This window comes from Numenius arquata, chromosome 5, assembly GCF_964106895.1.
Source record: "Numenius arquata chromosome 5, bNumArq3.hap1.1, whole genome shotgun sequence".
Lineage (NCBI taxonomy): Eukaryota > Metazoa > Chordata > Aves > Charadriiformes > Scolopacidae > Numenius > Numenius arquata.
Genome location: NC_133580.1, coordinates 13,939,195 through 13,960,169, shown reverse-complemented (window position 1 = coordinate 13,960,169; position 20,975 = coordinate 13,939,195). Strand labels below are relative to the sequence as shown.

The 20,975-nt window shown below is 48.4% G+C and overlaps 1 protein-coding gene across 1 annotated transcript in view; it reads left to right on the top strand.

The window, feature by feature from the left end:
• Positions 1–5,019, top strand: part of AMOT (angiomotin) — a 38,461-nt gene extending 33,442 nt beyond the window's left edge. Inside the window, exon 12 of the mRNA XM_074147296.1 lies at positions 11–5,019. Within this exon, the coding sequence (XP_074003397.1) occupies positions 11–111 (101 nt within the window). The 3' untranslated portion in view covers positions 112–5,019. The remainder of the gene's footprint in view (positions 1–10) is intronic.
• Positions 5,020–20,975: the final 15,956 nt, after the last annotated feature.

Genomic DNA, 20,975 nt, shown 5'->3' with positions numbered 1-20,975 from the left:
CATCACATAGATGGGCCACTCTTCCACTCCAGCACTCTTGAAAGAAAAGCCCCTGTTCAGACCATGGGGCAGGACCTCCCAGATGGAGAGATGGTAGAATACCTCATCTGAAAGGCTGTACCAGGATCTGAGCTGGGATGTAGTAGCAAGAAACTTTTAAAAGACATTTTTATTGGGGAAAAAAAATGTAGTACCTGAGTAATAAAAGAACACTCAGCTGTTTGCTCTTGTATATTATGTCTCAAAAGTATGGACAGGTTAATTTATAATTTGTTCTAAATTATAAAAACCCGTAACACTTGTTCTTTGAAAGTTTCCCCCTTTATTTTTTAAATACTGGATCTGGTAACATCTGGAGAAAAAACAAGAACTTAGGTGCACTACATCTGGTGTTTCATTTCAGTATTTTTAAAGTCTCTTAAACACAAGTACCTACTCTCACAGCTGTTGGTTAAATGTCTAGCTTGAATGCAGTAAGATGGGCATAATGGCCTTATAATGATCAGCACCAGGGACTTAGTTGTGAGCATCCTTTAAGGGTTTTAGAATAGAAGTGTTCTGAGAAGCTTTTATAAATTTGAGCTGTGATCAAGGGAGATTTCCCTTTACACTTTCTCTTTACACTCAATGTAAGAACTCAGAATAGGTATTTCACATACATAGGCTGGAAAGATTTCCATGTTCAGTGTGATAACGTTTTTGGGGGTTTTTTTTACTTCCCAAATTGTCTTATTTCTTTATTAAAAAAAATACTTCTGTGATTAATGTCACATTTCACATTTTTAGTTTCATTGAAAGATTTGCCACACTTTTATACTTAAGTACTTTTTCAATAATTTATACAGTGGATAGTAAATAATATATTGCATTCATGTTTTACGTAAATTAAAAAAAGGAGAGTTTACAGGCTCAGTTCTGATCTGTTAGATCAGATTTCTGCCATTGTAATTCCATTGAATTTAGTGGAACTACTCCAAATTTACCATAGTGCAAGTGGCAAGCCCTGTTGCTTTTCAGTGTTAGCAACTTAATCTACTGCATCTGTGGAGATTTTGCTCTGTAGCAGATTTTCCTATAGTTCAAATGCTCATTTACTTTGTATGTCCCTCCTCCTTGGAAATACTAGATTCTTTTTCATATAGCAAAGCCTCAGAAGTAGAGCTTTAAAGAGGAGCTCTGTGTAAAGTTTCAGATGGCAAATTATCTCCTTCCAAAACATTCTTTTTCTTCATTGAACTAGGGAGAACAGCTTAAAGAAAGTCCCAGAGGCATTACGGAAGAAAGTTACACATTTAAGTCAGGTTCACTTTCAGATTTTTGGGAACTAGCACAGATGCAGCAATACTTTGGTTGCAGGTGCTATAGGGAAATATTAAGACCAGTAGAAGTAAATGAGTATCTTTTAGTTACCGTTTTTGCATTTTATTAAAACACTTCAATATTAATTTCTGTTAAAAACTACTTTTTTTTTTTCTAATTGAATGTTAAAATATTTAATTAGCCAATGGTTCTGTGTTGGTAACCTGGCTAGTCCCAGCTTTCTGTGCAGCATTAGAGTAGCCAGTTTTTCATTTCAGCTCATTTCACCCCAGAAATAAGGAAAATCAGCAATTAGTCATTGACCCCAGTTAGTGAATGTCCTCAGTTCCTAGTTAGTTGACACTACGGATATGGTGTCCAATCAAAATGGCCTTACCAGACCAACAGATGTAACAGTTGAGGGTTGGGAGGTGAAAGGAGGTGCCTTCCATCTGCTGCACGGGTGACTTAGCAGTGCCTTACAGTCAGCCATGAGTTGGATTCTGTTTGTCTTCTAGTGATCATCACTTGAAAAACAAGGAAAACGCTTCCCATCATTTCTAGCAGGTTTGCTGCTTGTTAGTGTTCTTCAGGCTGTATTCCTAGACCCACAGAAGTTAGAGATGGCAAAATGCCTTTGATAAAATATGAACTAAGTCTGAATAGCCTGGCTTTACCAGTGACTGCTCTAACAGGCAGCACAAACTCCCTTCTATCACCGCTACTTAAGATGCTTAGAGCTGCACTTTAAGGCTGTGACTGTCTCTGCCGTATGGGACAGTGGCTTTCTGGACAGTGCAGTAGAGCTTCCCTAAGTGTATTCTAATAATCTGTCTGAATTAGTTCTCCACCCTTTTCTAGACAAACTGTTCACAGCCTCGTCGTTCTCATCCCCGAGAATGTCTTACATTTATTTCTCTTGGCTTAATTCCAGCCCATTATATGAAGTAATGCCCACTCTGGATGATATGAAGTGATTTCTCTTCCTCCTCCACAGTTGTTGAAAATGCAGGAGAAGCTTTTCTCATTAGCTCAAGGTGTCCCATCTTTCTGCTATTTCAACATAATTTTTTATGTTCTATTTTGTGGTTTGAGCAGTATGAAAGAAGGTTTGCAGCTGTTGGGCTCTAGATAAACAGTTCCAACTTGCTTGATTCACGTTAATTCTAAAATGTCTAGGGAAATTTGGATCCTTTGCAGATAAAATCTGTTTTAGAAAACTGATTTTCCGCAATCGATACTGGCTGTTTAGCTGGACTAGGTAAAAATAATTCGTTTATCCTCCTTGCAGCTCATTGTTTTCAAACTTAATGCCTCTGTAATCTATTTTTACAAAGAAAAAAAAGACATAATAGCTTTCTGTGAATAAAATGCAGATTATGGACAGCAACTGTCTCCTCCAAAAATGGAAGCCAGGTGGTCTCTGACAGTCCAAGGCATCAGGGTTGCAGGAGCCTTAGCAGTTCTACGCCCATGGAAGTAAACTTGGAAGAAGAAGATGGTGCAGTTTTACATTGTTTAGGTCAGGTTCTTCACCCTATTTTGTAGCTCTTCCAAAAGTAAAACCCCCAAAACTTTTGCTTTTGACATGGAAGTTTGAGATCATCTTCCCGCGCTGCCAAACTAGGAGCCATCAGGAATGTATTCTTTTCCTTGAGCTTCCTCAGAGCCATCCTGATGTGAATGTAAAAGAGCTGCTTGCTTTGAGGAAGATGTGTACTATAGTCTTCAGTCTCTCTGTACAGATTTTTATTTTGTTTTTAAACAGAAACTGCTTTAAGGAGACAAACTGCACACCTAGTTCCTTTTCCTTCTGTAGAGCTTATTTCTAGTAGAAAGTGATTTTTAACACAATGATTGCAATGACCTTCTTTGCAAACCAAAATTTTAGACTAAGAGTTTAAGAAAAACTCGGGTATTAGAAGCAGAATTGTAGCTTTTATAAAGAAAGCCACATATTCTTCTTTGTAGAGCAAAACAAGAAAATCAAATTTAGTTATTTTTCCTCTTTCCTTTCACTGCTTACAAAATGGCCAAACTCACAAGTCCTTCCCTTGGGCAGTTCCTTTGGGATTTAATGGCTCAGGGAACTGCCTGAGATCTGGAGGCTTTTGTTCCCATCTGGCCCGATGTCATTCTGAACTTCAAATAGCTCCTACCTGGCAGCTCTTGTGGGGTCTGGAGCAGCAGTTTTCTGTGGTCTGAGGACTCATGGGGATCTGTCAGTTGCTCCCTAAGAGTCTGCAAAGGGTGGCCAAGGTCAGCAAGTAGTGTCCGGGGGCTGAAATTCTTTATGTGTGGTCTCTGCCTCTGTTGTCAAGTTTGTAGAGTGAGAGGCTAAAAACAGGCATTGGCTTTGCTTCAGTTTTGAGGCTGCCTGAGCAAGGGGACTTGCAGAGTTTGAGGCCAGAACCATTTCCAAGGACACCTCCTGCTCCAGGAGCCCACACCGATGACCAGCAGTGCGTGAGACACGTAACAACCGCGTCCCATGAGCTGTGACACCCGTACAGTGAATCCCCACAACCGTGGCCAGACGATGTGCTTTTTCCATTGCTTATGAAGTGGTAGCAACATAACCTTTGGGCAGTCAGGACAAGCAAAACCCCAGGGGTAGTTTGGCTTTCTCTCCCTCCCCACAAGGGCTGGCACAGGTTGGCCCGGGATTCACTGTGCTTCTTCACACCACGGCCAACGGGTTTGCTCCGTGGAAGGGGTGAGGGGCTGTGGGGTGTGGGGGGGTCTCTTTTCATGTATTTGTATAGGAACTCTTTTTTAAAAGCTAGTATTTTTATGTCTAGAAAGTTAAAAGACATTGTAAAATGTAATTGTACTGTATTTATGAAGAAAATACATTTCTTTTCAAAAAGATCTTATTCTAAGTTGGTCTGACTTCCAACACCACCATCTCATAGGCTTTCAGAAGCATTGAAACCCCTCTGTTTTGCACTGTGCTGTGCAGCCATACCATTAGAGCTGTGCTCAACTATTTGAGATTTAAGAAAAAGGCGACTCTCTGCCCTCCTAACTCGAGCAGAACCTGTGTGGGCTCCGAGTTCTGAAGTGTTTGAACACTTCATTTCATTCAGCTTGGGCTGCGCTCAGGGTCAGAAGTGGAGATGCTGGAAGAACTGGAGAGCAGTCTGGAGCGATGTAGCTTCCAAGCCTTGCCTGTGGGCAGAGCTGGGAAGTAGCTGCCCTTTAGCTTCAGCTGTGGAGCAGGACTCATCCCCAAGAGGTGTTACTCAGGACTCCTGTCCTGTCATTTGGGTCTCTTCCACTTGTAGAGGAGGAGCTCTGGGAGGCAAATGGCTTGAACCCCGTTTCCCTTTCAGGAGGATTGTGGTCTAAAAGGCGAGAAATAAGTGACCAGTTAGCTGCTTCCTCTTTAGGGTCCAAAATATTAAAGCATAAATTAAAATACTAAAAGTTTGCCATTTCACAAACTTAGAATATGTGTCAAGAGAATGATCTTTTCTATATAAATCTATATTGAAGTGAATAGTGGATTATTTTTTCCTCTTTATTTAAACCATCAAGTTTATTTTGTAATTTGTGACTGAGCTGTTTTGTAATTCAGCTGGTGAAACAGCCCTAAAGTCTTTGAAGATTATGGCAGCTTTAATTCTAGGAAAGAAAAAAAAGTAAGTGTAAATATGCACTAAGAGATCTTGTAAATGTCTATCGTTGTTTGTAGTTAGCTATAAAAATATTTTGTGTATTTTTAAAGAATGGACCCTGTGTTTTCAATTTTTTCCACTGATTTGCTTGTTTTGCAGTAAATTCTCTTAGTATGAAAACCTTATTGATTGTAAAACAAAACCAACCTTCACCTTATCTAGTCCTTGCTGCTGCTTGGCCTCTGTCTTTAAGATTTCAACCCCTACCTGGAGATTTTGCAAGATAAAATAATTGTCATTTCATCTCTTCCCTTAAGCATCGCTTGTTATTTTTTCCTCTGACGGGCCTTGCAGCTGCACACAACTCCACGCGCTTGCACACCTTTTCAATAATCAGATTAACAGCACTTGCTTACCGTAACTTTGAGCTGCGGTGCCAGTGCCAGTCACTCTCCTTTGGCAGCTGGACTGGTTTTCAGATGGCTAAGGGTAACAGCACGTGAGTAACCTGCAGTCATGTGAGTACCTTCTACATCACAGTCTTCAACAGACCAGTGTGCTTTTTGTTCATGTATTTCGGCGCGTTTCATTGCCTCCAATTTATCTCTCCTCCCTCCTCATGCTGTCGGAGGGAGCAGAGATCACTGGTTGAAAGGGGTCAGCCTTGATGCATTTTCACTGTTGACTTTTGAATTTGATCTTAACCTAGTTGTTGCCTCCCCTGGTTGCCAGTGCTGTAATAAATACCAGCTTGATACATCTGGAGGCCAGTGGTCAGTTTAGCACATACACCCCCTATCCCTTCAGGCCTTTTGATGTTTTTTCTATAAATCTCTCTGGCATACCAGAGCAGAAACAAGGAGACAAAAAAAAAAAAAAAAAACACCAGCCAGACACACACACACAAAAAAAGCTACAGAAGCTTGCTAATAGCTGGCTTATTTAACAAAACAACCGTGGCCCGGCTGCAAATGGGTGTGAGGGGATGGTTTGGACATTTCGCAACGCCCCTGTTAGCACGAGGGCCGGTCAGCGTGGCTGGAGCCAAACACCCACGGAAGGCAGCCTGCAAAGATCTGACTGTGACTCCGCGGGAGTAATTTGGGTTTTCACATCCCCTTACCTTTCCTGGAAGTGTGTTGAGCAGTCCAGTTGGACATAACTATCTCCCAGAGGCTGTCCCTTCCAGGTTGCCACTCTGCTGGATGCATCTGTTGGACATGTGCATGGTAAAGACATCTCCTTCAATCCCACCTTCTGCTCCTCACCCTGCCGAGATTTGGGGCTTGAAAGGAGAGAAAAAGATTAAAAGGTTGTTTGGTTTGGGGGTGGTTTTTTTTCCTGTCAATTGCCTCAGCCTTTAAATGAAAGAGCCCCTTTGCTCCAAAACCTGGCCAAGTACAACTTCGGTAGCGGTCAGCTGTTTCCCCAGCAGTCCTGCTGCTCCCAGGGATGCTGGAAGGGAGTTAGAAGCTAAAACAGGTCCCAAATATTGCACTATCAGATGCATGACTTTATTTATTGTAAAGCATTGCCTATCATTGCTTTTAAATAGCTATGAAGAAAAGCAAAATTCCATAATAACGCAGGGTATTTCTGGAGACGGCTCTCTGCCTCCCCTTCCCGCTCCCCAAGACAAAATTTGAGCATTTTATATATTCTGGAATATATATCACCTTTCTCTGAATTTTGTAAGAAAGAGTAATACAAATGGCAGCAAAAGACTGGCCTCATAAAGGTGCTTTTAAAGTGATTTTTACATACAGTGACATGCTTGAATGAGATAATCTTCACTTTGTATCTTGGAGGTAAACTTTAGAGGAAAATTTTCATTGATCTGCCAAAAGGAGTACTAACCTTTAAATAGAAGGCCTTTTAATATACATAAATACATATATACATGCATAAATACATACAATATATGAAAGCTGGTAATTCTGAGAACCTCATTGTACAAGATGAAATTTTCTTTTCATCCCTAGTCATTTTTAAAACATAAATGGTCAGTTTTGGAACTTCATTATTTCTCTACCCTTCTGTTTTCTGTTGTTGCATTTTAGAACAGAAAAATGATAAGAAAGAAACCCTTCTACCTGCAGCATTTCAGTTCTTTATTTCAGTATTTTGGGGGGGTTTTGGTTGCTTTTCCCTCACTGATGGGCCAAAGCACGAGAGGACAGGCAAGGACTTTGCCTCCTGCCTAAGGAGCATGTGGAGACAGGGCTATTGTGGCTGTTCTTGCACTGAGCACGACCTGGCTTCATCCTCGCTGAGCTGCAGTGCCCTCAGCAAGGTGCCGGGCAGCGCACAGCCTCTTGTCTCATTAGGTTTCAGAGTTAACAGGGCTCACCCAGGCTGCTTTTGCGCTCTGCTTCAGGCCTCCTGCAGCATCACTGCAAGCACCCAGCGCAGACTGGGGCTGGACTACTTCCATTTGTTTCTCATTTTGAAAGGCATCGCATTCAGATCACAAGAGCTAGCATCAATTTTTATTAAATTACCATTTTCGGAGGTTGGCAGGAGGAAGCCACATGCTGGGGCTGCGCGGGGCTGAGTCAGAGCCCTGCCAGCCAGCAATAATGCTGCACGGCAGCAACCCCAAAGGCACCCAGCCCTTTCTTCACCTCCAAACACCGCAGGATTTTTATTTCCTTTATTTGAAAGGGTTTGGGTTTTCTGTGACCACCCCACAGGGAGAGGCTGTTCCCGGTTTCGGGAGGGAAACGCTTCTGCCTATTTCCTTGCTTGCAAAAGCTCCCAGCGTGACTTCCAGCAGCTCCTGGGCTGCATTTCTGCTCACTGCCCGCCCAGCCCAGCCCAGACCCCAGCCCCAGCGCTGTCTGCAGCAGAAGGAAGAGGAAACCATGAGCATTTTCTTCCTAGAGGCAACCAGCATCAAAGGGGCAACTTCTGACGAGGGCTGTGCAACTGCTGCATCTGGCAGCCTGCGTGCTCCAGGAACACATCCCTTCAGCCCGTCCTGCTCTGGGAAAGGCTCTGGAAATGTGGTAGGTCAGTTGATGGGTTTTTTCCAGATAAACTTTCATCTTCATTCAACTCATTACCATCCCTTTGCCTTCCCCACACAAAGCTGAGAGCAGTCCAGACCCTTGTATCGTCCTCAAGAGCTTCCCTAGTGAGAAATGCTTACCCTTTTGATTCGTCTCCATGATTCAATCCTGAGTTGATGGAAAGACCCCAGTGCTGAGCAAGCGCAAGGGAGGTTGTGTTTGAGCATCTCTGCTGCTTTCCAACCTGCAGCAACGCATTCAGGGGCTGGTGGAGGCTGCCGGGTCTCCTTCTGGTGGCTTAATCAGGCAGTGAAACAAAGATTCCCATCAGAAGTCATTTACAGAGTACAGGAGTATGGTTTGCACAGGCTTTGGTTTTTTTAGAAGCTGAAGAGTTCCAGGAATGTCACTTCCTGGGGGGGAACAAAGCAGTTTCTGCCCCACTGCACGTCCCGTCTCCCCAGCCAGGCAAGCCCCACGCCGGGACAGCGGAGAGGGCACCAGAGGCTCAGAAAAAGAGAAAACAGAAGGATTGGGAATTGCTTAATTAGAAACAGTTTTCTCCTTTAATGTTCCGCAATTACTTTGAGGTCAGTAGAATTATTAGTATTATTAATCACTGAATTTCCAGAGAACTAAAGTTAATGGTACCATAATTGGGGCATACCGTACAGCAGTAATTGCTAAGTGCCAGCAGGCAGCTAATTAAGTCTTCCAGCCCTTCTCTCTAGGCAGATCTTACTGCTTCTAAGTCTGCATCATGGATAACTTGGCTGCAGAGGGTTAAAAGTTGGAGTTAGTGCACTGGCAGCTGCCCAGGCTGAAGCTTTCAAGGACTGTGCCCACGTTTCCAACACTGCCCATCACACCTCAGGCCACTTGCCTTCAGGTGGCCTCAGCGTGCGTCCCAAGGTGGGCAAGGAAAGGTGCTTTCCTGGTGATGTGTGAGGTCCTTCAGCTGGAGCTCGGGCAAGGTGCTGATGTTTTGGTCCAGGACAGGCTGGGAGAAAGCCTTTCTGCCCAGGTTTCTCGCTCAATGAGGTCGTTACTGCTCTGTCTGTAGGGAGTGAAAGGGGATTTAGGTAGTAAAGTATTGCCACGCTCTATAGCGAGGAGGGTAAAAGGCACCTTAAGGATAAGGAGTGAAGCATGGCGGGTTTCAGGGTGCTGAGCTAAGGGATTTCCCAGTCCTTCATTTGAAGAGGGAGTTCCTTTTGGATTTGTTAACCCTTGGCAAGACTCTTAGCAGTAGAGCCAAGCTTCAGCCTCTTGCGGACATACTGTACCATCACCCACCGCTGCTGCAACCCAGCCCACCATGGTGCTGGGATGGAGGATCTCCTGGGGTGCTTCACAGCCAAGAACCAGAAGAAAAGACAAAGATGAATAGAAGAAAACAGGTATATTCACTAGTCCTGCTCTCCCCACTGTGGCTACCCAGCGAGCTCAGGGTTAAGATGAAGGGTGAGCACTCAGAGCCCAGGGTGTATGGGACAGACATGAAGGGCTCCAGAAGACACACTACCATTTCAACATCCTCCAGAGCAGCTTGTCCAGCTCTAGTCTACTCAGTAACACGTGAGACAGTCTCCCACAGCCTGTTTTGCAGGCTCCCAAACAGTTTGACCCCTTGCACTGTGCCTGTCCCCAAACACCCACCCCTCCTGCTGAGGCTTTGGGGCAGGTGCCACCCTCTCACCAGCTGCAGGGAATCACCCCTTCCCCACAGGTCCATCCCCTGGGTGCCCTTGCAGGTGGGACCTTGTCCCCATCGAGCCCCCAGCCCTGCCCTGGGCTCCCCCCGGGTGACACAGGCTCTTGCTGGCCGTGGTGAGCAGCATCTGCCTTCCCTCCGTAGTAGAAACTTCCACGTGTCGCTGCCAGAGTATTTCCAGCAATTTGAGCACACGTGAAGATGTTTGCATCCTAACGCTAGAAGGAAATAATCATTGCAACATAATTGCATTAGTGCCAACTGCAAATTACAGGCGAGTGGAAAACGAGGAGGTTAAAGCTGACTAAGTAAACAATACAAATTGAAGATGCGGCAGCCGGCGTAGCCACGCGCTACCAATAAAACTCAGGTTTAGCCTGGAGAGTCAGAACAGTTTTAGGACCCTTGTGCAGACACGGTGGGTAGCGTCTCCTCTCCCCTGCGTCCAGCCCCAAACGAACGCTGCTGAGTTTGTTTGTAACTCTGCGGTTACAAACCTGAAATCCCATTTTAGCCCATCCCACAGCCTGTCGAGATAATGAAACCAAGTTTCTGTTGCATTTCAGACGCCCGGTGTAGTGAGGCTGAGCAGCTGCGCCACGGCAGCTCCCCTCCTGTGCGGCCGGTCGCTGGTGTCACCCTCAAACGCTGCTGCCGAGTCTTCAGAAACGCCATCCCAGGCTTGGACAGGAAAAAAAAAAGCGCCTTATGGAAGGACTGAGCAAGCCAGGCTTGAACTGACCGCGCTTCACGTGTAGGGAAAGGCTTCAATGCTGACACGTGTATTTATTCTTTATAATTATACACCAGGGGTTCAGGGCACTGGGGCTGCCTGATCCAGGCAATGCCAACAAGGTGATGCTCTGCCCAGCTCCTCCTTGCAATGGCACAAAGCTCAGCCCGTTGCCCTCCTTCTCCAGGCAGGTGTGTCGGTGGGCATTAGCCAGCTTTCAGGCATCAGACCAGTGAAAAGGCACATGTTCCAGTGTCCAGCCCATCAGCGAGACCGGACCGAGCTGGGTCAGGTCACGCCGAGTGTCCCTTGGCTGCGGTGGCTGCACTGGAGGGTGCCTGGAGAAGCCCCTCTGCGCCTGCTGGGCCTTTTTCACCTTTTTTTTTTTTTTTTGAATGTGAAGGAAGGGAGGAACGAAACCATATGTTTGGGGAGGTCAGGGATGGATTCCAAGAAAGTTGTGTTCTGGGTTAACGTTAACCATTTCACTGGTGCTTTGTCTCCACGTGTGTGCATTGCTGGTCTTTGTTTTAAGCCGGCCATAGTAGTTATCCCACCGCGCTGAAAGTAAATAACCCCCCAGCAAAGTGTTTCAGCAGCTTTTACGGCTAAATTCATCCTCTCATCGTTTTTTTTTTTCCTCTTTACATAGGGGCTGTTGGGGAAAGCAAGCAACGTTGATCTTTGAGGCACAGAGCTGGGCTGAAATCGTCTTTATTTTTTTAATTATGATGGGTTTTAATCCCAGTCCCAAACTTCGCTGAAGAGCTTAAATTCCTCTTGTAAAATTTCCTAAAGCCTCTAAGGTGGGACCACTCCAGGCGCGGAGATTTCCCCGGAAAGGTGCCTTGTGTCCTGGCTGGGCTGCAGCTCCTGAGGTTGGTGTGTTCGAACCAGCCAGGGAGGGGGGGGAAGGAACTGCCCACAGCGTTTTGCAAAAAAAAAAATCCCTTCTTGGTTCCCCTCCTGATTTTCACAGAAAAGCATCATTTAGAGGAAATCTCCAGCCTGGTGAGAGGTGATATAAAAAGTGGCTGTGCTTCCCAAACAAGGGGTTTTTGGCTAATTCAAGGTATCGTTGCCAGTGGCCATCAGATGTCCTGTTGTTGTTTATCTCACGCATAACTATTCCTCTGGCTTCACATCATTTCTGCTCCTCCACTGAACCTCACCCTCTTCTTTCCTCCAGCTTTGCTGTACGTCTAAAAAATGCCAAAATTTCCAATTTTTTAGGTTTCTGTTTTGTGTTTCCCCTGCAAGCCCCGGGCTCCTTGCTGGCTCCCCGCTTTTTCCCGGCACCTCTGCTTCGCCCACCCCGGGTCTCCGCATCCCTCCCGACAGAGGCGGCAGCGACACCAACTCATCTTAACTTGCAGCTTTTTGTGCTTTGCTGGGTAAGCACCTTTGAAGCCAGCGCTTCACTGCTCCGAGACAGAGCACCTGCCGGAGCCGGCGTTCGGGGTTTTGGAAAGCAGCATTTATTCCAAACAGGTTCGAGCAAAACACCAAAGTTTAGCAGCAGCATTTGGGTTTGCACAAGGGCATTTCCACCTGCAGCTCAGCACAACCTATAGTAAGAAGTATAAAGGCTGCTGACTTTCCTAGACACCAGCGCTTTAAAAAATAAGTATTTCATGCTTCATAAACATGCTGAATGAGAAGCACGTCTCGTTTATCACCTAAATAGTGCTATCAGTGTCCACTCTGTGCTGCGGGCTGGATTCTGGTGCTGGTGATGGACAGTGCTCTCAGCAGAGGTGCTAAACAGATCGATAAGAAAACGCAGCCCTGAGGGCTGGAGGTGCGACAAGGCAGCGTGGTTTCAAAAACCTTGCTGGGACCCTTATTAAATTCATTTGTGCTTCTGAAAACAATTGGTGCCTTCTTGGGTTACACGTAGCTGTAAAATATTGGTCTGAAGGAGGCATGAAACGTGTCGCTGCCCCAGAAGAGCCGCCTGGGGCTCTGTCAGAAGAGCAAGAAGCAGGGAAACTAAAAATGCAATTAACTTTAAAAATAATAATCATCAAAAAAAAACTCCACCCTTCTCTCACTGAGTACATCAAAACCTGAGAACGGGAGGCAAGACAGACTGCAGGAGGACAGATACAGATCTGCCCCGGTGTCGCAAAAGAAACATTATAAGTGATGCAATACTGAAACGATGCACTTTTGGCAGTTGCATCTTTGCAACCTAATCTTTTTTGGAGCATCTTTGCACTTTGCCATCTCGTGAAGCAGAGGTCACAAGCCACCCCCGGGCAGAGACATTAAGCTACACGGGCTGTCTGTGGCTCAGGAACAAGCACAAAAACATCCCTGCTGCAGGGCACACAAAAGCATCCCTGCTGCTGCAACAAACCCAGGTTTGTCTCTTCTCCCTGCAGCCCCTTGGGGTCCATTGCAGGGGAATGGGCCAAATCCAGCCGGAATTGGTCCTTTATTTCCCTGTCAGACCTGGCACAGCCTGAAGTCAGTGCCTTCACTGCTGCCACAGCCTCCTCGCCCCATCCCAGCCACCACGGTGCTCAGGGCCAGAGCACACAGGCTGTGGTGGGTTTCATGGGCCACCACGGCCACCTCCAGCCTTGGGGTGAGCCACCCTGTGTCACCCTGGCTGGGTGCTGCCCATCCTGGGCTGTGTTTGTGGGATCGAGGCCACTCATTCCTCAGAAGCCTCTAGATGGCAATCGCTTGCAGCTCTGCTGAGGTGCCTCTTTCCCAGCTGCTGGAGCTTGCTGGGAAAACTGTGGCTCGTGGAGCAACCGGCTTTATTGCCAGCGACTCTTGGTGTTGCATCCTGCCTGGGAAGAAATAATGCTTCGAGCCTGATGTTATTTTTCAGCACCGTTTTTGTGTTGCTACCTGCTGGTTGGCTGTGCAAGGGGATACGGCATCTCCCTGCTGCTGCAGCATCTCTCTGGGGGACCCGGTGCTGTGCTTTGGGAGCACGGAGCGGAAGGACAAGTTGGTGAGCATGTCTCAGGTCTGCCATCAGCCCCAACACCAGCGTCTGTGTCCTGCAGGGGCCACACATACCTGGAGAAAAATAATAATTAAATCACCCATTTTATTCCCAGCTGGCTAGAAAAGGCTTTTCCCATCATATCTGAACTAAAAGTGTCTGTTTAAGGGCAGAGTGACTGGCCAGGTAAGGAAGGCTTTGCAGGCTGTCTCACTGCAGTGGGTGCCGGGGTGGGCTGAGCTTGAAGTGCCCCAGATTTGGCCACCCCCAGCCAGGAGCCATTGGCCGAGTGCCCTGTGTGTGGCTGTGGTGGGCATGGGTCAGCTGGGTCCTGATGAGGATGGGTGAGACTGGAGCAGCTTCAAGCCAGGAAAGAGCAAATATCAGCCTCCCTGGGGGCTGGGTAGAGCGTTCGTGACGGCACAACATTGTCAAGAGCAGTGAGGCGACCGGCGTGCTGCCACACGCGGCACCACAGCCGTCCCAGGCAGTCCCCGGCGATGGACGCAGTAAATTGCATTTGTTGTATTAGGAAAGGAGAGCACTTCCAGCCCTGGGGACTGCTCACAGCAGCTGCCAGGCAGATAATATGGCAAATATTGCCAGTTTTCTCTGATAAATATAATCACAGCTTATTTCAGTCTCAGTGACGGGAGATGGGGAAAAGCAAGAGTCACCTTCCAGCTTTGTTTCTGCATGCTCACACATATATAGGCACTTTTCCTCTCTAATTTCCGTCTCTGCTTTCTGCAGGTTACTGAGCTGCTGCAGGCGCCAGCAGCAAGTTTTTACCTGAAGACCTCTGATTTACTGTAGCCGCTGCATCCTACCTCCAGCTAAAGAGGGGGTTCATCCCGCTGCCCACCCTCTGCCTTCAGTTTCCCAGGTAACAACTTTTCTGCAAATATGGGTTCAGATTTTACAAGGAAGGTGTCTGGGCTCTTTCTGCCCCCCAGGTGCATCCACTGTTTTTTCCCCTGAGAACCATTTACAGCTGAAGGTGTAGGACATGAGTCAGGCTGGGGAACAGCGAGAACCCCAGCAGCACAGCCCCGTGCGTGCCACCCAGTATGGCTGGGTACAGTCACCAGTTACCCCCCCAAGAAAGGGGCTGATCATTCACCTTGGATCAGAAATGGGATAACCTGCTGGTGTGCTGGGCACCAGAGAGCTTTCCTGGCATCTTTGGAGAACTAGTTTTCCTTGGTGAGACATTTGCCCAGGGTTGGAAGTTCACTAGTCACCAAGGATGAAGGACCACAGAAGGGAGCAAATAGAAGATTATGAACCATTATAGAAAATAACAAATCATTAGGATAATAAATAATACAGTAAGGGGTAATTAATTATCTCTATTTATGCTATGTTGCTTGGTTATTGATTTGGATGTGTTTTCAGCCTAGGCAGTCCTTCAGGTGGATCCTTCAGGATTTCATCTGTGTTTTTCCATCTTCCCTTTGTTAAAGCCCACTGTGTTGTGGGTCTGTGCGGGACTCATGGTCTCCTGGACCAGGAACTAGTCCCACATATCCCTGCCACTGACCTTCCTACACCAGCACTGGGCACTTCTACCTCTTTGGGCACAGACATGGCCACACGTGTTAAGATCAGACTGTAGGGACAGAAAAATAACCCATGACTGAACCCTGGGAATAACAGCGGTGACGTGGTGGCATCCCATCCCTTGCTGGTGCAGTGATGTCAGAGGCACCAGATGTCTCCGTTACTGCCCAATTTAACAGTGCCTAATGAGGTCACTTCCATAAAAGAGGCAATTATTTCCTGGGAGCCATTTGCTAACATAATTAAGTCTGCTTTTATGCCTGGCTTTAGCGACTGGCGGAGAGCAGGGCTCCTGTGAAAAGCAAAGCAAGGAGGGACCGATTCAGCAATCACCACTGCGATGTCTCAGCCCATCAAAACAGGGGCTTTTCGGTTTCTCCTTCCCAGAAACAGGTCAGGTCAGCTCTGTCTGGATCCCAACAGCAGCCTCTGCATCAGGAGGTGAGTTTCCCCGGTAGCTGCTGGTTTGGGGTGGAGCAGTGAGGTCAGGCGTCCTGGATGGCTCAGCCATACCCAGGAGCACGGGCTTAGGGCAGCCAAAAAATTCACCATTCAGATTTTCTAACACGTGTTCACCAGTGACTGCAGCTGCGGCTGTGCGCGGGGTGGTTTTTCATCCTGTTCCCCGTTCGAGGGATACGCCACATGCATTGCCATTTGTAAGTGTAAAAGATGGGTTTTCATGACTTGTTGTATCTGTTATCTTGGAGGCAATGGAGCCTGGAGGAGTTTCTTGAGTTCCTTTTTCTTAGAAAATCAACTCAGTACAAATGTCACCAAGCATTCTTATTAAAATAAATAGGAAAGGGCTGCGCCCCCAGAGGCTATCCCGCTCCTTTTCATAGAATCATAGAATCATTTATGTTGGAAAAGACTTTTAAGATCATCAAGTCAAATGGTTAACCTAACACTGCCAAGTCCACCACTAAACCATGTCTCTCAGCACCAAATCTACACATCTAAATACCTCCAGGGATGCTGATTCCACCACTTCCCTGGGCAGCCTGTTGCAATGCTTGATAACCCTTTCGGTGAAGAAATTTTTCCTCATATCCAATCTAAACCTCTCCTGGCGCAACTTGAGGCCATTTCCTCTTGTCCTATTGCCTGTTACTTGGGAGAAGAAACTGACCCCCACCTGGCTACAGCCTCCTTTCAGGTGGTTGTGGAGAGCAACACGGTCTCCCCTCAGCCTCCTTTTCTCCAGGCTGAACACCCCCAGCTCCCTCAGCCACTCCTCATAAGACTTGTGCTCCAGACCCCTCACCGGCTTCATTGCCCTTCCCCAAGCCTGTAGTGTTCATGGGATTGTTGTGACCCAAGTGCAGGACCCAGCGTTTGGCCTTGTTGAACCTCACACCATTGACCTCGTCCCATCGATCCAGCCTGTCCAGATCTCTTTGTAGACCCATCCTACCCTCATGCAGATCAACGCTCCCGCCCGACTTGGTGTCTTCTACAAACTTACTGAGGGTGCACTCGATCCCCTTGTCCAGATCATTATTAAACAGAACCATCCCCAGTACTGAGCCCTGGGGAACACCACTTGTGACCGGCTACCAACTGGATTTAACTCCATTCCCAAACCTGATGGGTGAAACACGACCATGAGCATCTGCCAGGGCAGAGCAGCTGTAGAAAAAACAGCTCCAGTCCTTCTTGCTCGAGCGCAGCTTTAATTAAGAAATAAACTGTCAGACACCATAAAAAATTAAAACTTAAACGCCTTTAACATCCATCTGCAAGTCTTGTGTGCAAACCTGGTGAGTCAGAGCAGCTGCCACTCCCTGCCTGTCTCCGAAAGGCTCTGTGTCCCCATGCAGGAGCCCAGGTCCCGCTGCCGGCACCTGATGTTGTCCTCTCGTGGGGTGGCCTGCAGGGAGCGTGTCCCCCTGCAGATGTGGCTGTCAGCAAGAAACAGGGGAGCCTGAGCCCCTCCTCCAAGCTCCCAGGAATGCTTTAAGTGCTTTCATTTAAATGTAAAGGAATTTTTCATCTCCATCATGGACAAGGCAGATGTCACCCAGGTGGGGAGGAGTTTTGTGCCAGTGCAGGGGGAGCTGTCAACTGTGCTGGCGAGCAAAGGGGACAACAGGTATTGGGTGCCAGGACTGGCCCCACTCTGTTATGGGGGTCACAGCAATGGGGACAGCCAGCAATGCCACAGGGGAACTTTTCATCTACCTAATCTTGCTTTTAGTGCCTTGATCCTTTCTCCACACCAGAAATGGGGAAGTTTATCACTGCTCTGCAAGGTGGAAAGATTTAGAAAATTACAATGTTGCTTCCCTGCCAGGCCACCACTAAATTATTTAATCTCTACTGAAAAATCAGCGCGGTGTCTGTTGTGGACAGAAACTCCCCAAGCTCTGCCTGGAGTCTCGGTCTCTCCTTTTACAGAGCTTTTTTGCATTCATCTGCTTTTTGCTATTACTGCTCCTGGCGAAGGTGGACATCCCCCTGTCCAGCAGGCTGGGGTTGATAAAACCTCCTCAACTCCCAAGCGTGCTGCTGCTCTTGTGTGATTATTCCTGTTTAATTACTTCCTTCATAGCAGAAGCCAGATGCAAAGCCGACAGCTCTGAGCACTGCTTGGTTTTTGCCCTTGCATCTGCTGGCTTTGGAGACTCCTCTTGGAGCAGCGGCTCTCGGTGCCGTTGGCCGGGAGGACAAACAGCAGCGCTGAGAGGCACTTTGCTGCCGAGGCTCTGAGCCCACCCAACGATGTCCTGAAGCTCCTCCACAGCCACTTCCAAAATGTTATTCAAAAATATTTGTCTTCCCAATGTTTTTCTGGATGTTTGGGTGTTGGATGCACAGGGATGTGGTGGTCAGAGCAGAGGATGCAGGAGCAGAGGCCATGGCTGGGTACCAAGCCCCGTCACATCCTGCCCGAGCTGGGGTGCTCTGCCCTCAGGTGCCCCAGGACACGTGCCCAACCCATGCGGTTCCTGGCCACCTATCCACACGCGCTGCCCGTAATAGGGTGAGGAATGGGCTTTGCAGCAGGCAGGGGTGGTTCTGGGCAGCGGGTGTGTTGGCAGAGGGGCTGCAGGGGGAGCAATGACTCTGGGGTCAGAGCAATCTCAGCATGGCTGACAAAATAGGGCCATTAAACCCCAGACCTAACAGAGTTTCATCTCCCTCTGGATCCATTCGCCATGTGTTTATTGACCATCAGGAGCGGCAGGCTGTCCCAGGCACATCAGCTGTTTCTGCTTCTCCTTCCTTCATCCCAGGCTTGCTGGGCTTTTGCTGATCGCTTTGCCTCCTTTTCCACCTGGGAAAAACCCAGCTTGTGATGAAGGACAGGGAAGATGATGCTCAGCAGGAGCATCACCAAGTCATTTACTCCCTACTCAGTTGTAGGAGCACACATGCTGCAGCCCACAGTCTGTACCACAGATCAATTCCAGGAGAAATCAGAGTAATCAGCTTCCCGGCAGGGCTGGGAATAGAAAGAGGGTTTTATGCTGCAGGTTGCGGCTTACCCTGCGCTGAGCTCCCGCTGTAAAGCAGTGGAACCCACTGCAGGTCTGCTCTCGGGAGGCTGAACGGTCCTTAGAGGGGCCAAAGGCAGCAGTGCCCCCTCCCCTGCCCTCAGGCAGGGACGCCTGCTGCAAACACTGCAGGGACAACACGGGTGCAAAGTGCTCCCACAAAATGGTGAAGCACAGGTCGGGTTTATTCACAGGTGCTTTTGAGCAATGATGCAATTTGGGGAAATCTGCAGTCCCTTGCGAGCTGAGGAGCCCTGCTGGGCAGTGGGGACAACTCTGCCACTTACACATCATTCCCCACCCTCTGTGGCCAGGAGACATCGCTTGTCTGAGAGAACAGGAGGTATTTAAAATAACTTTTCAGTATTAAATGCCCAAGACCAACAACAGACCCAGTGTGAGAGTCGCCACCCGCTCAGCCTCTTGGATGGGTTGGAAGAGCATGGGTTTGTCCTTGTCCCCAGCTCGTTGCGTTGCTGTTCTCTGCTCAACACAGGGTGCCTGCAGCCGCCAGCGGCCGCAGTGGAAGGCAGAGCGAGAGGCAGGACTGGCATAAAGCCTCCCCCCAAACAGGTCCCTGTGCTGATATGATGTAAGGTCAACTGAACCCCAACCTGAACCCACAAATAAAGCAAAAGGCTGGGATCTGGGAACCTAAACCAGAGTCAATACACACCTGAGCAGATTTTTCTCCTTGCTGACACCTTGTTACGAGGGAGCAGACAATTGTAGGTTTTTCTGCTGTGGTGGCTCTCCCATGCTGGGCTCAGGTTCCTGTCACGCACCCTGGCTCTACCCATCTCTTAGATACATCCAGGAATGGCAACTCCATGCCTTTCCCTGGGCAGCCTGTTGCTTGACAACCCTCTTGGTCAAGAAATTTTTCCTAATATCCATCTAAACCTCCCCTGGTGCAATCTGGGGCCGTTTCCTCTTGTCCTATTGCCTGTTACTTGGGAGAAGAGACCAACCCCCACCTGGCTACAGCCTCCTTTCAGGTGGTGTAGACAGTGATAAGGTCTCCCCTCAGCCTCCTTTTCTCCAGGCTGAACACCCCTAGCTCCCTCAGCTCTCCTCATAAGATTTGTGCTCCAGACCCCTCACCAGTTTCATTGCCCTTCTCTGGACATGCTCCAGCACCTCAATGTCTTTCTTGTCATGAGGATGAAAACAGGGGCAGAGAAAGGGCCACCCACTGCTGTCACTGCTGCTGCAGCACACTTTGTTAGCGTGAGGTTAATTATACACCGAGCAATGGTCTAATCAGTGGTGACGTGGTGGGCTGGCAGGAGCAAGCACTGCCTGTGCCTTGTTTCCCCACAAGTCGGCCACTAGTGAACACAGCTGCTGCAAAACCCCCTTAACTCCAGCCGCTGGTGACCTTCAGCTTTTTGGTGGAAAAGAACGCTACCTAATGAAAATTACCGCCCCAAAATGAAAACTTCAGCCCTTGCAGGAGGAGGTGGATGGGAGACCCCGTTGGGTGTCTGGGTGGGATCCATCCAAAACTTGAGACAGCCAGGAGGCATCACTGGGGCCAGCTGGATGCTGGGGCACATCCCAGGAGGAATCCTGGGGAATCCTCCAGTGCCAGGGAAGAAACCTGTTCTAGGATTTGAACTCTCACTTTTTGAGCCTGGCTGAGCACAGGAATTGGGGATTTAGGAAAAAGTAGTGATGGTGAGTACAGAGGTGAAGGCAGAAGAAAACGGAGGCCAGCAGCACAGCTTCCCCGGCACAGAAAAGCCATCTCTGGTGGAAATGGCTCAGGAAAGGTGGGACTTGGGGGAACCTTCTCTCTTTTCCACCTGCAAGGGACATAAGACCCAAGCGTGGCACCAAGGCTCCCTGGGTGGGCGGCCAGGGCTGGCATTTGGCGACAGAAGGAGAAATACCACATCCGAAGGCCCCTTCCTAGGGTAGGGGGAGGACGTGCTTTTCCTTCCCCCCCCGCCCCCTCCCCCCATCATTAGAGGATGCTCCTGAACTGCCACGATGAGGCTCTCTTGCTTTCTGTCCTTAGTCAGCTTCATGTAACCATTTTCCAACTGTTTCCAGGGGGAATATTTGTGATAGTGGAGTGAAAAATGTGAATACTCCGCAGTATTTTCTGAAAAGTTGCTATCTCCGCGCACAGCCCTGCCAAAACGCTCGCTCGCAGAAGCACTCGTGGGAAGTGAGGGTGAAGTGGGAGCGGATCCACCCCCCCGACGCAGGGAGAAGGCACTTTGTCACTAATGGGGAGGGCGGCACCAGGGCTGCTCACCCCAGTGGGCAGAGGAGTGAGGGACACGCTGGTTTGGGCAGGGGCCTGGGATGCCCTCGATGCCCAGGCTCCCCCCGTCCTGTGCTCAGCCAGGGCAGGGTACCCAGCCGTGCACTGGCACCAGGGATGCTCCACCGGCCGGATCAACACGTCAAAGCCCCCATCACCACCCAGCTCCAGCGATGGTGAATTACGCCAAGTGTATTTGGGCTGGCTTCTGCCAATAACAGGGTCGAGCATCACACAACAACAGTTCCTCAGGGCGCCCCAGTCACCAGCAGAGACACCGGCACTGAGCTCCAGC